The 14,310-nt window shown below is 48.5% G+C and overlaps 2 protein-coding genes across 3 annotated transcripts; one reads left to right on the top strand and one right to left on the bottom strand.

The window, feature by feature from the left end:
- The first annotated feature begins 624 nt into the window (after positions 1-624).
- Positions 625-2,983, top strand: FBXL15 (F-box and leucine rich repeat protein 15). Its single transcript, XM_005416507.3, has 3 exons — positions 625-871; positions 1,597-2,099; positions 2,474-2,983. The coding sequence occupies exons 1-3, from the start codon at positions 689-691 to the stop codon at positions 2,661-2,663; spliced, it is 876 nt and encodes a 291-aa protein (XP_005416564.1). The 5' UTR covers positions 625-688; the 3' UTR covers positions 2,664-2,983.
- Positions 2,984-3,712: 729 nt separating this feature from the next.
- CUEDC2 (CUE domain containing 2) lies at positions 3,713-14,165 on the bottom strand. Of its 2 annotated transcripts, XM_031064133.1 has the most exons (10): positions 14,088-14,165; positions 13,777-13,906; positions 10,655-10,746; positions 9,689-9,832; positions 9,286-9,347; positions 7,714-7,847; positions 6,707-6,877; positions 6,315-6,376; positions 4,601-4,661; positions 3,713-4,229 (listed from the first exon to the last, which is right to left on the bottom strand). In XM_031064133.1, exons 3-10 carry the CDS (start codon positions 10,726-10,728, stop codon positions 4,083-4,085), a joined length of 855 nt encoding a protein of 284 aa, XP_030919993.1. In that variant the 5' UTR covers positions 10,729-10,746; positions 13,777-13,906; positions 14,088-14,165; the 3' UTR covers positions 3,713-4,082. The 2 variants fall into 2 exon arrangements, with proteins under 2 accessions (XP_030919993.1, XP_005416563.1); XM_005416506.2 differs by lacking the exon at positions 14,088-14,165 and having other exon boundaries at positions 13,777-14,055.
- Between the last annotated feature and the right edge of the window lie 145 nt (positions 14,166-14,310).

Below are 14,310 nucleotides of genomic sequence, written 5' to 3'. Positions count from 1 at the left end.
GGGCAGGAATGGGGTCCTCGGGTGAGGGCCCCCCAAGTGCGGATTGTGCTGGGGCCGAGTGTAACCGCGGCTTCCAGCCGCAGCTCGATGGGCTTTGGGCTGCAGGGCTCTGCTCCTTCCCTTCGCGGCCCCAGGCCTCATCTTCGCAGGGACGCTGAATGTCCGCTCCTCGGAGGGAGGCTGTCTGCGGGGAGCCTGGAGAGCCCGGAGCCTTGTTTCTCCCGTGGGAAGGAGCAAGCGCCTGGTCTTTCCCCCTGGCAGGGTGCCTGAGTGGCCCGGCACTGGATGCGGGGATTGCTGACAGGTAGAGCGATGCTCGGACACGAGTGCTGGGCACAGCTACCGTGCGACTGCTGCCGTAATGCTGCAGCAGCTTCTTGCTGCTTCGCTGAGGGACAGGGCTTCCTTCAGCAGCTGGTGGAAAGCCCCACCCAAGATGTCCTGGAGGGCACTGTGGGCAGGTAGACTCGGATGCCTGAGCAGTGAACGTCCCAGGCTGGGGAGGTGGTGATGCAGGCGGCAGGCACGTGCCCTGCTGATGGCTAGCCAAGGGGCTGTTCCCTGTGGGCTGATTGAGGGAATTGTCGCTGAGTCTGAGTCTTTCTTTTTGGCTGTTCTAGAGGCACCTGGCAGTAGGTGTGAGCTGATCTTGCCTGGCTCCTGCAGTAGCCTGGCTCTCTGGTGTCTGATGATGAGTGTGACCCCGACCAGGGGGAGCCTCCTGGACCTGCCCTGGGAAGACATCTTGGTTCCACATATCCTCTGTCATCTGCCACTGCAGCAACTCCTGAGCTTGCAGAGGGTCAGCAAGTCATTCCAGTCTCTCATCCAGCTGTACCTGGCCAACATGCGCTGCTTTGACTCAAGCCAGGTATTGGATGGCTCTGAGGCTGGGGGAGGACACAGATGTCCTACTGCTCTAGAAGTAACAGGGGAGCATCTACGTGGGGAGAAGAAAGGGTAGGCAAGGAGGGTAGTTTCTGCCCAGAAGTTTGGGTTAATAATGCAGGTGTCAAACTGGACAGATGGGCTTAGGAAGGAGAGGCAGTGATTCAGGGCCCAGCAATGCCAGTGTCTTGAGTAAGAGGCCCTGGGAGGAGTAAGCCTGGAAGCTCCACCCAGGCCATTATGGGGCACTGGCTGGCAGTTTGGAGTTTTGGAGTGGCATGTCCTCATGAAAGTTGTGCAGTAGGTTGGGTCTGATGGGAGATAACTCTGCTTGGTCTTTAGGAAAAGTTTGTGATATTCCTGGCAGCCATTGCCAGGGAGAGACTGGAGATGCTGCTATTCTGTGAGGACACAGGGTGGTCTAGCAAAGGGATATTTGGAGAGCAGAGGTGTGGAGCTCATCATGAAGATATAAATGCAGGAGTGATAATGTGGGATGGAGAAACCAGAGTATCATCTAGCTTGTGGCAGTAGTGTTGGCATGAGGTGAGCAGTCTGATGGTAGAGTTTGCCTTGGGATGAGGACAGGGGATGGCTTTGGTCACTATTGTCACAGAAGAAGAGAGGAGGGGAGAGAGTATTTGGTGAGGACCAGGCTTATCTGAAACCCTGGGGGGATGCCTCATTCTTCCTGGGTTCCCCACGCAGATCGGACCTGCCATCCCTCGGGCCGCCTTTGTTAACCTGTTGAAGGACAACGAAGTTCTGCAGCAGCTGGCACTCCAGAACTGCTCCGAGTGGCTGACGGACCGGGAGCTGCTCCCGGTCATTGGGCAGAACCACCACCTGCACCAGATCCAGCTGAAGGGCTGCACCCAGCTCAGCCGCCATGCGCTGGTGGCCATCTCGCTGAGCTGCCCCCAGCTGCGCCAGCTCTCCCTGGCTCACTGTGAGTGGGTGGACAGCCTGTCCCTGCGCAGCCTGGCTGACCACTGCAAGGCCCTGGAGGCTGTGGACCTGACAGCCTGTCGCCAGCTGAAGGACGAGGCCATCTGCTACCTGGTGCAGAAGTGTGGCAGGCTCAAGTCTCTGTCACTGGCTGTCAATGCCAACGTGGGCGATGTGGCAGTTGAGGAGACTGCCAAGTGCTGCCCAGAGCTGGAGCACTTGGACCTCACGGGGTGTCTACGAGTCAAGAATGACTCCATCAGGTATTGAGCGACATGGGAGGCCAGGGTGGGGATGGCAGATGTCTGGGATGGGGAGAGGGAGAGAACCATAGAGGAAAGTCATGTTTCTTCATGCTGAAAGCAGTGAGAGCTTAGTCTGGGAGAGAAGCCACTAGCAGGCCCTTCAGGGGAAGCACTGTGTGCTATTGAGAGCCAATTTCCCAGCACATCATGGAGGATAGGTCTGGGATCTGGATGTTCCTTGACTTTATCTCATACCACCATGGTGCTGTCCCCAAAGGATGGTGCATGTGTGGCACAGTCATGAGTGCTAGGCTGCTGGGAGTAAAGAGGAGTGTGAGTGGTGCACTTAGGAGTCCTGACTTGCAACTTGCCTATGCTGTCTTTCTTGGCAGGGTCCTGGCTGAGTACTGTCCCAAGTTGCGCTCGCTGAAGGTCAAGCATTGCCACAACGTGGCTGAGTCCAGCTTGAGCATCCTCCGGAGCCGCGGGGTGGAGCTGGATGTGGAGCCTCCGCTGCAGAGGGCTCTCGTTCTGCTGCAGGATGTGGTTGGCTTCGCCCCTTTCATCAACCTTCAGATCTAGAACTGCTGCTGCTGGGGAGGGGGGGACTGACACAATGCTGGGATTCCAGAAGGATGCCGGAACTGGCTGCTGTAGGGATGTGCAGAGGGAGAGGTCAGTCCCATTGGTGAGGCTGGCCTGAGTGGGGCTCACTTTTTCCTCTGGGGCTGTGTAGCAGCCACTGAGTGTTCATAAGTGGACTTCATTGGTGCCTCTGGGGAAAGTAACTCCCTCTGCAGTGGTGTGGAAAGAGCGAGTGATTTGCAGGAACACCATGGTGCTGAACAGGTGCTTGGTCAGGCCAGCTGATAGATAGGACTTATTATTTGTTGTATTTTAAATCTTTTAAGCGGCAGCTGTCCAGAAAGCAGGGGAGTGTTTGATGGGGACTGTCCCCTGGGGTGGGTGTGCAGGGCATGCCAGCAGAGCTGTGGAACAAAGCAGACCAGCTGGAGCAGAAAGAATAACTACCAACCCTCCTCTTGGGAGAGGGCAGGCCCCTCTGGGCTCTGGGAGGAGGGCAGTGAGCCTAGCTCCAGCCCACAGCCACTGGCTAGCCTGGCACCAAAGGACTAGCATGGCCCCAGTACAGGCAGTGTGTCTGCCCAGGCCTAGTGTGCTGGTTTAGGCTGGAACAAGGTGGGAATTGTGCTCCAAATGGCAGTTTGACTGACAGAAAAATGCCAAACCTAGCTGTGCTGTCACTGAAAGCAGTTGGTCATTGTCATTTGTTTCTTCCAGCATCTGACTTAGTATTTTAGAAGTGCCCAGGCCTGCTACTGTATTTTGCTCCCTGTTGTGTGGCTGGAGCTTTGGCTCTCAACAGTGGTGAGACATGGTAGGAGCACTGACTCTGCTATTAGCTGGAGTTTATGGAGAGAGCTGCAGATTGTGTTGGCAGGGGGAGCCTAGTGCTGGAGTTGAGCCTAAGCCCTTTTATCCGCTAGGCAATTAATCAAACAGCAGCTGCGTCTTGAGAACGTGATGAAGAGAGTAATTAGAGGAAGAGAGGATGACCCTGCTCCTGTCTTTGGAGGCAGTGTTTTAAAGCATGTGCACGCTCTGGCTGAACTACACACCAGCTCACATCATCTTTATTAATACTGGCACTCAAAGCAACAGTGCACAAAGACTTGTTAAAAAGGTTGCTGCAAAAGCACATGCCACATCTCAGATCTAAAAATGTCCCATGCAAGGAATAGCAGAGAATGCCCAGGTCCTGGAGAGCCACTGCGGTGTGCCCCTGGGGGCAGAGGGATAGCTACACAAGGAGAGAAGTCTGCTCAGCCAGGTTAGTTGAGGAAGCTGAAAGCAGTGTCCTGGCTTCCAGGTTAGTTCAAGTTAGTGGCAGGTGGAGTCAACCTCATTCCTAGCACCACACATCCATCCTGCCATGCCTGGCAGTGAGGTGGAAGGTTGAAGAGCAGGAGGACCTGGCTGTCAGTGGAACTTATACTTCCTGGCTGGTTTTAGGCTGATGTAGGTTCTCTTCATCTCCTCACTCTCAGGCTTCTTGATGTCTTTGTACCTCTCTCCTTTTGTGCTCACCACCTGGTTATCAATATAGCGGATCAACTTCTTGGGAGCCTGGAGAGGAAAGATATCAACACCAAATGGAGGGACAGCCACACTGCTGGAGAAATGGAGGGGGCAAACAAAAGCAGAGCTGCACTATGGGAGGTGGGTGGGTGGGCTGCTTTACCATTGTCTGTGTTGGGAATTTTGGCCAAAACTGGGAAGGGTGCTATCTGATGGGAGGGAGCAACAGTCATGGTAGTCAACAAAGGTAAGAACTGACATTTCCTGCAGCACCTCAGCTGGGCTAATCTTCCCTCTTTGACTGACAGGTTCTATGAATGGACCTGCCTTTGGCCTGCCCTGTTGTTTTTTTGACTTGCAGCCTGGTTTTATTTTAACCTTTGGGACATTTAAATGGCTGGTGAGCTGGGCCTGCTTACCTCCTTGGGTGGAGCTGGCCGATGTGTTTTCTGATCATCTGCACTATCCACCATCATGTATCTGAAACACAAGAAGCATTCAGTGAACACTCTAACATACATAGAGTAGCTGGGGGCTACTCACAGCCTATGTCCCTTCTCCCCTGGCTGGTTTGTGTCCTACTTGCCTAGATTGCAGCTAGGAAAACTTGATGTTCCCCTCTGGGTGAAATGGGCAAGAAGCATGTCACCCTTCTGGTGAGAATCTAGTGGGATTTTCCTGGAGTGGCATCTTTACCTGTATGTGAAGGGTATTGAAAACTCAGGTGGTCGAGAATGCTGACAGCCACTGCAGAACTGAGAGAGGTACTAAGGTGTGCCATTGAGGCAGCTTTGTTCCTTCTAAGTCTAAGTGATGGCAGCCAAATGAGACATAGGTGAGATTACAGGACCAATCTGTCTGCTTTTGCCCTGAATGATGGTGTTCCTTTCACACTCCTCCTACTACTTGACTGTGAAACTGGTCTGTGCTGGAAGCAACTTGATAAAAGCATCACCTCATTTCCTATGTAACTGAAACATCAGGGTCCAAGCATTTGCTTGCTGTACTGCTGAGTTGCTACTCTGAGATTTTGATGCTGGTTTAGCACAGGTGACCATGACTTCTCCCTCAGTAGTTAGTATAGTTACTCTTGTGTACCTTCAGCTATGGCGATCTGCTTTCTGTACCTGTGCTTGAGTGATGTTTAAAGTACAGGATGTTGCCAAAATGTCATTAAAGTGAAGTTCTCAGAAACATAACAAGAAGCTGGTGGTTTTTTGTTCCCTTGCCTGTCCCTCTGAAATGAGCCTGCACAGGGGATAGGCAAGGACAGGGATTACTACTTCTGCCTGGATGCTGTTCTGCCTTGCTTTCTCTTTCCTAGCCCATTGACTGTTGATTCTGTCCCTGGGGAGAATGTAAAGTGGAAAAGATGTGGCTAGATAGACGTGTGGAAGCTGCATGCCTGCATGAGGATACTCATGAAAGATGAGATCTTAAAGCAGATAGATGAAACCACAGTGTGGGTTCTCCCATTGAGAATTAAATTTTTTTAGAAATGAATATAGGTAAACTAATCTCAGGCTACTTTCATTCCCAAGAAGTCCAGAGAACTTCAGAGAGGTTTCTTTAAATTGAATTCACACCTTCAGCAATTGAGATTTAATCTTCCCAGTGCTGTTGTACAGGCAGTCTCTTGAAGGTATCTTTAACCTTGTTTGGACTGTCTCCAAGAATGGAGGTATGAATGAGTTACTGTAGTTCTACAGGTCACCATGTGTTTGTTACCTGAGCTGCAGCATGATGTTTGTGCCTTGAACCTTTAACCAGGACCTCAGCTAACAGCACTGTGACTTACACTGCATCTATAGGAGGCTGAAACCTTGCACGCAGCCAGTGCTGTGACCCAGCTGGTACAGGTCATGTGTTTCTGTGCCAGAGCTCTGAAAGAAACCAAACCTGTTCTGTTGTCTAGGTTTTGTGGGTTGTTTGTCTGGGTTTTTTGTGTGTATGTGTTTGGTTAGTTGGTTTTTTCATTTTTTTCCCTTCTTCCCAGCTGATGATTGTATTTGTGCTTAGATGTGTCCAGCCAGTACCCACCCCTAGTTCTTTATAGACCACACTGTTCCCCAAACTGCTACCTCTTAATTGATTTGGAGCAAAACAAGGGGTTCTTTGCTGCTGGGTACTTACTTCTGTAGGATGACCTGTTTTAGCTCCTCGTGGTTGGGTGCTCTGCGAGGCCGTGCCAGTTCCTGGGAGGAGACAAGCTGGTGTGTGAATAGCACAACAACAGGGCATACAGCTTACCTGCTAGCTCAGTAAACCCAGCTGCTGGTGGAGCACTCCAGGGGGAAAGGGGTGCCAGCCACAGCTCCACTGGGTCCTGCCTTGGTGGGCACAGCCTATACTAAGACAGCCAGGGGAGGGAGAGGAGCTGTCACTCTGCATGATCCTCCTGGCTTATTGTGCATAAAGTTTCTGCAGTCAAAATTTCTGCTTGTAGCAGACAGCTGTGGCACCTGTATGTCCCTGAGTTCTGCCCTGCTCCTTGGCCCTCTGCCACCCTGGACAGAATACAGTACCTTCACACTCGCACCTGCTGGGCCAATTTCCACCTTCTCCTCCACAATTAATTGCACTGCCTCTTCCAAGTTCCCCAAGGTCATGGCGAGAGCCTTCTCTGCCTGGCTCACAGTACAGGCTGGGAACATCTCCAGGAGCAGCTCCACCCCATCCTTCAAGTCAGCACCTTCCTAGTTGGAGAAAGAGACAGAGGTAAGTTGGGGATGGAGTGAGGAGCGGGCTACTGAAAAGGGCCTCTGTTTTTTCATAGTCAGGAAATTCAGCTTGCCTTTTGCTGAAAGCTCTCTCTCCTTACCATCATTACTAAATCTGATTCCTGAAGCTAACAGGGGACTGTATCTTTGGAAAGACAAACTCCTCTCATTCCTTTAATCTCCTCCCTCTGTATTTCACCTTGCTTTAAAGCAGGGCTCCCATAACCTGACTCATCTGCGTGGCCATGCTTAAGAGTGAGCGAGCTTCCTGGACCCTGTGGTGCAAATGCCTGACTCCTGCCCACTTTGTGAAGTTATATGTACTTTGATTAGAAAGGAAAGGGGCTGCTAAACACTGACCTGATGCTACATCAGAAGGCATCACCATAGCAGCATTTGCTAGAACTCTGTGGACACAGAATGCTTGTACTGCAGAGAAGGAATAGATCAGTACTGGAGAAACAGCAAGCAGGGTGTGGGGGAGGAAGCTGGGGTTGATGTAGAAGGTACTGCAGTACCCCTAGCTTCTGTGGGATCTCTGAAGGCACTGGGACAGGGTCTCTCAGACATTGCTCTTGCTTACCCTTTCCAGCCACTGAAAAGGATGAGCCAGAGCACTGGCTCACAGTCTGTCAGCATGTAATTTTCTGACAGTCTTGCTCAGGCCATACAATGGAGAAGATCATGGTCACAAGTGATGCTGTGTCACAGCCTATGCTGTCCAGAGCTGGAAAATGCCCTCAGGTGGTGCTGGTAGCCTAGTGCTGTGTGCCTGTCCCCAGTGCTCCTGCTCCTCTGCGGGGTACTCATACCTGGGCCCCGGCTCCGTCTGTTACAGTGCACAGTCTTTCCCCGTTGCAGGCTCCAGCTCCAGCCTCCTGGCTCTTGGTGAGATCTTCAGAGGACGCTTCACTCCTGCTTTCCACAGCCTTTTGGCCAAGTTTTTCTTAAAGACACAGTGATATCTCCTGAGGAACAGTCCCACTAAGGCTAGAGCTCTGTGCTTTCTGTTGGCATTAGATTGCTAGTGCATTGTGTGCCAAAGCAAATCTCTTCTTAAGTGACAATACTTGGAAGCACTACTGTTTCTCCTGCCCTCAGTGGGGATAGCTGCAGCTCTGTTCCCACTGATCTGCAGGAAGCCAGTGCTAGCACTTGCTGGAGTGCCTGAGTTCTGCATTTCCAGGCTGTAAAGGGCATGGGCTGCTTGCAAGTTCAATTATACTTTTCAATTATCAGTCCACTAGTGCTTCGGTTGTGGATACTTCCATTTCTAAGAATTCCCTGGTATTTGCTCTTTGAACTAAGGTGTAGTTGTGATTTTAAACTTGGAAATACACTGTGGTAGTCCCCAGGCTGCATGCAAGCCAGCACATCCTGTGATCAGGTTACTCTGATGCATCTCTTTTTTTACAGGCTCTTTTTCCCACTGTAGGAAGAACCATTTCATTTTTGTTCTGTCCTAAGACTGGAATGGTGCTTTCCTTCCACATTCTGGCTACATCAGGATCCTCAAAGGGTAGGATGCAGGGGAGCAGAGCAGAAGATTTTGTCAAGTTCAAGAAAGCAGCAAGAAAGATAAAGGACAGGACTGTCTACTCTACATTGTGTAGCCTTCTGGCAAGACAGCAGTGATGCTGCTAGACCAGCAAAACTCAGACTGGTTATGTCCTGAAAGGTTTGATATCCAGGCACTGCAACCTGTCTGTTCTTTAGTGGAAAGTACCCATGGAGCTAATTGATACAGCAATCCAGCTGGCCTGTGAATGCTGAGGTTAGAAAGGGCCATTGTCACAGCGTAGTCTTCTGCAGTCCTGCACAGTGCAGGTCAGAGCACATCAATGATTTTGCATCTGTGCCAGGGTTCATGGATGAACATGAAGTGAGCTTTGAGGATGCTCAAAGTTAGATGTGATACATGTATTCAGCTGGATACCCTATTTGATGATGCACCTGATAAAGGCTGCCCAGTGGTAGTGCCACTTAGGCAGATGGCTATCAGAGGCAGGCAGAAATCCTCTTTCAGAAATAACTTACAGCAGAATTTCAACAAGCAGCCCTGAATTGGCTATTTCTTTCTTATTACTCTGTCTTTGATCTCAATAGAGGTATTTGGAGAATTGATCAAGTGTTTTTTACTTCAGTATGTCTTGGACAGTATTCCATATGACTCCAACCTCCCATCTCCCATTTGCTGATGTGAAAAACCTGACTGAATATTGGAAAAAAAAACCCCCAAACCTGTCAATCAATTTGGGCTACCTTATGAGTTCCTAACTGTGGCAAACAAGTTTGTACTTTTTCTGTGACATTGTTCAACTCCAAATATTAAGACTAAAAACACGTACAGATCTTCTTGTGCTGACATTGTTTGTGTAACTCACCTTTGTTGCGAGCTTCACCAAGCCTTTCTGAGAGGGAGAACATCATTTCACAAACATCCCCACTGCAAGAGACAGAAACTGTATAATAACAGAAACTGTATAATAAGCATGAGGAATTAAAGCACTAGCCTATCCTACTTGGCTACCATTTTATAGAAGGACAAAGCTTGATGGGAAGCCCAGTAAAATCAACTGGTATTTCAGATTACCAAGGACCTAGCTGCAAACTATGTTAGGATTAGCATCTGTGTATTCAGGCAAAGAGTGACTTATCATGATGGCTCAGGTTTAGTACTAATACATTTTCAACTAGGTATAACAAAAGTATTTGTAGTACTGGGGGGTCTTGGGGCCAGGCCCCTGATGCATGGCATGCACATACAAACCAGTAACAATCACATACCTGTGGATTTCTGCAAAACCAGGGATATATGCCTCCATCATTTCCACAAAGGTGTCCATGTCAAACGTCTCTTCAGAGGACTCTGGTGAGCCCAGCTCTTCCAGAACACCCGTGATATAAGAGAAGAAAACATCATCCATCCCACTGGAGACAAAGAGAAACAAACAGCAGGGTCAACAGGCCCAATTTTTCCTTTCTCTCCATTCCCATTCTGCCTAACCTTGTGTCTTTCTAATAAAGCAGCAGGACCTATGTGACTGTATGTTACGAGGAGATACCACCCCTAAGGCCAAGTAGCAGGTGGTCAGTGGTTGAGAGGGAAGCATTAACAGATAAATAGTGCATGTGGTCCTGCTTCCTGGGCAGCACTGAATGAAAGTCCCACTGTGTGTTCCAGAGGCTGTGCTCCTGTGGGTGCTTCAGCTGAGCTAACCAAAATATCCTAGATGTTCAAGACCTTGGCTGTTCTATATTGACTGGTATTTCAGGTGAGGTCATCATATTCTGCTAAGTTACACTTTCTGTGGGATACAGTGTTCTCTGCTTGCTGCTCTCCACGCTGGTGTCACTGCTGCCACCAGCTGCAAAACTTGCTGCTGTGTTCCAGCCTCAAGGTGGCTGTATCTATGCATGCAGGCAGAGCTCAAAACAGGGAGAGGCCTGACAGACATGATCCTGCTCAGAAAGCCATTTGGGATGGCTGTGGAATGAAGGAAATCCCATATCCTAATGGGTATTACTGGACAGGAAATTAATCATCTTAGTCATCAAAGAAATGCCATTGCTAGATTGCAATGCTAAACTATAGTTGTTCCAGCATTCCCATCAGAGCCTGTACAAATTACCTACATCCTGGATCTGACTTAAGAAAGAGCAACACAAAGTACAGGAAAACTACAGAATTCAGTATAATGCACAGTGTGACAATGCAGGAGCAACGATACTGAACTGCCTATCTCAACATACCTGAGATCTGCTGCAGGGATGTGGGACTGGATGAAGCATGTCAGTGTGTCTTGAATGATTCTTTCAATCTCCATGTCTCTCTAAGCCTTTTCCTAAAAAAAAAAAAAAAAGAAAGAAAAACTCCATATAATTTTAATAAAATCAAAATATCAAGATCAAAATGCAGGTATGGTATAGGCAAGCGTGCTCTTCCCATGAGAACAATTCACAAACTTCTCCAATGTCTTGTCATCTCTGGGTAACAGCAGGCAAAGATATCCATAAAAAGCTGCAGTATGAGGATCCACTGGAAAAAGGAGCCCAATATCTTGGGCCCCTCCTGACTGTGTTGATGCTGTCAGTATGCAGCTGTACCGTACATTTAAAAAGTCCCCTCTGGGAAGCAAAGCTGGAAATGCAGATGTGTCCAGCTGCAGGAACCAGGGACCCCTTCTGAGCTGGAAGACTGTGCTGTCCAGTGAGGAAGAAATAGGGAGTGGGCTTGTACACTCCCTGCAGAAAGGGGTGGGCCTTCCAGCCAAGAGCATATGCAGTGATGCTTGGACTCGACTCAGGAATGAGTGGGAGGAAGGGTAATGTCTCCTAAAGAAAGGACATCCTAGCGTATATTTTACAGGGAAATACCAAGCAGGGCACAGACAAGTAGTCTGCCAGCCAAAATATCAAAGGTCTCCAGTCAGGCATGGACTGCCAATGGAATCCTGCCCAAACAGGAGCCCGTTGTTGTGCTCGGTAAATGAGCCATTCTAGAGTTGATGCAGCTGCAACAAGGGGCACTTGATAACCCAAAACTCAGGGGAGTTCTAAGAATCACAGAGCTCCTACAGAAGCAGTGGCAGAAGGGGGCTGCCCACAGCCCTGCTCTGGCTATCAGTACTGAGCCTGGACTGAACAGGGTGGAAAAAAAGCTGTTTCTTAACCATTCCTTCCCCTTGGGGTCTACAGAGCTGCTGGGTGGACAAATTCCTGGTATAAGCACCAAGTTCTTCCCAGGAAGGAAACCAGCTTTGCATTTAGAGAAACTGATATGGTTATTGGCCAGAGAGGTTCCAAGGGTCATCATGCTCCCATCAGTGCAGCTCTCTCATTTCAGCCACACTGGGACCTGACCAGGCCTGTTTGACACAGAACTCATGGAACAGTCATATAGCTTACTAACAGACAATTCTGGTGTCCCATGGGAATCAGAAAGGTTTGGCATTTCCCTGGATGAGTCTTCCAGAGTTAGCAGCATATAAACAAAACCATCCCATGACACAGCCAAATTTAGAATTACGTAACTCAGGACATCAAAACTCCTTCTGCATTAAACTTCAAATGTTACACTTCTTCTAGTGATAACCTGCAATAGTTAAGGGGGAGATTCACTAGGAGAGCTTATCCTATGTGCTCAGTTTTGTGTGAGAGTGATTTACAATGCACAAAATGATCTACAATCCAAAGGAAGGAGAAATCACTCCCCTGAGAGCTCAGTTTTCCTGAAAAGATGTTACCACATTTCTAAACTTCCAGTCACAACTGCAATGTGGGTTTTAAGATCACTTCACTAGTTGTCACTGATTCAAATAAATTTGTGAAAGTCCTTCTGCATTTCTTGTTGCAATATGGGTTCTGTGTAACGTTGCACAGAATCTATTTTTAAAAGCATATGATGAAATGATACTCCTATTGCTCTGCTCACAGCCTTACAGTTTTGCACTGTCAGAACATGAGAGCTTCAGCTCCTGGAAATCCCTGTCATTTTCTGACAAACCCCAGTCTTTAAACTCTGGGGTTTTTTATCAAGGAGTGGGCAGTGGAGCACTGTATGTCATCTCATTAAGTCAGACTTAGTTTGAAATGCCAGCAGTGCTTATTTGAATCACACAACATCGCATGGCACACGTATTTCCTCACCTCAGGCAGAGAAAAGTGGTATCAGTTCTCATACTGTGAATGTGAAAATTATTCATTTTCTGTATGAGATGCTTTGGCCAGTTTCCCACCCTATTGTCAGTCCTGAGAACCAAGCAATCTCAACAATCTCCATCCCCTTGTATTCTCCTTCCTAACGCGTTAATGTCAAATTTATTTTGTTGGCTTGGTGGGGCTTTTTGTAAAACAAATGTAGAAATAATATCCCTCTAAAAGTGCCATTGCTCTTGTGGTGTATGAAATAGGTACTTATGTTATATTGAAGGAAAGTTGGTATGAATCTGTCTTCCTCAAAAAAAAAAAAAGGCAAGAATCTGAACTGTTTGCATACAGCTAGATTGTTTTGGAAGGCTCTTTCAACTCCAACTTCAGTAATCATTCTCAAATGGTCAATGTGATGGAATGGGAATGACTGTGAGCCTTGGACTTTTTACTAACAAGACAGACTCAAGCAATTTAGAAGAATGTTTCTGAACTAAGGAACTGTATATCAACTTTTATGGGATCATAAATTTACCTAACGGTGACTAGAGGTTTCTGCAAGTGGAAGGAGGTGGGTGTTGTATCCTTGGATGTTTCTCAGAACAGGTTAGAGCAAGTTTATGTAAATCTGATCTGAGAAGGTTCATTTAGCTCAAGTGTCAGTGAGTGAATAATGGGACAGGGATGGTTCACTGAGCTCTCTCTGAATTTTTTTTCCGAAAAAGCACAGAGCATGTCTTACAGTGCTTGGTGTGTCTGTGCTTGGGGAAGTGCATTTCTCTGGGATATAAGGCCCCGTCAGTTCAGCCTGTGACATACAGGCCCAGAGGGAACTTCTCAAAAGACACGTGCAGGATAGAAAATGAGCTGTGGCTATACTCCACTGAACTATTTAACTCAAACTTTGCTGGCTTAAAAGAAAACTTTCCAGGCTAAATGACAGTTTACAAACAATTTCAGTGCCTCAATTTTTTGTTTTTCTTGCCAAAAAAGTCCCTGAAAGTGCTTTCACAGTGTGGCTGCTATGGGAAAGCAGACTGAGGTCACTGTGTTAACACAATTAACTGCTTAATGCTCTAAAATTAACATAAGACTTTTGTTCATAGCCTAGTCTCAGTAAACTACAGTGACAGAAGATAATAATGCCAGTGGCCAGACTCTGCCCTCCCCTCTAGATCTACCCTGGAAAGCTGCACTTGGATACTCTGCTGACACAGGGCCCTTACCGGAGCAGACGCGTCACCTGTGCGAGGTCTTCGGCTCACGGCCACTGTTTGTGAAGTCACTTCAGTGCCTGCAGAGGAGCTGACAGTCCATCCCACGACTGCCAGGCTCAAGCCATGAATGAGGGAACTCCTTTATGGGAAAGGAAAGCTGAATTAGCTGCAGCAGTAGCACAAGAGAATCATTCTGTATACTGGTGTCTTTATGCTTTAGATCACTTGCGACCATTTCCCCTAACGCAGAGGGTGCAGCTTTATTCTTTGGGATAAAATGTACTTTGTGGAAGGATAACGTGGCGGTGAGAACGGTATACCTGTCACCCTTCAAATTCACGGCGATGCCGCAATGTTTTTCAACATCCACGGTTCATGCAGCAAGGCCAGCAGTGGTCCCTGCACATCACCAACACACTACAAAAGCACTGCTGGCCTCATCGCCACGGCCGAGCAGGAGTTATCTCTGGAGGCTTCAAGGAGACACACCGGAGAGCGAGCACCGGTGTTCCGCTGTGCAGGTGGCCCCGGCCGGAGCCGCAG

The sequence above is a fragment of the Geospiza fortis genome, unplaced genomic scaffold (genome assembly GCF_000277835.1).
Source record: "Geospiza fortis unplaced genomic scaffold, GeoFor_1.0 scaffold130, whole genome shotgun sequence".
Taxonomy (NCBI): Eukaryota; Metazoa; Chordata; class Aves; order Passeriformes; family Thraupidae; genus Geospiza; species Geospiza fortis.
The sequence above is the reverse complement of the archived record's forward strand: the minus strand, read 5'-3'. Positions and strand labels throughout refer to the sequence as shown.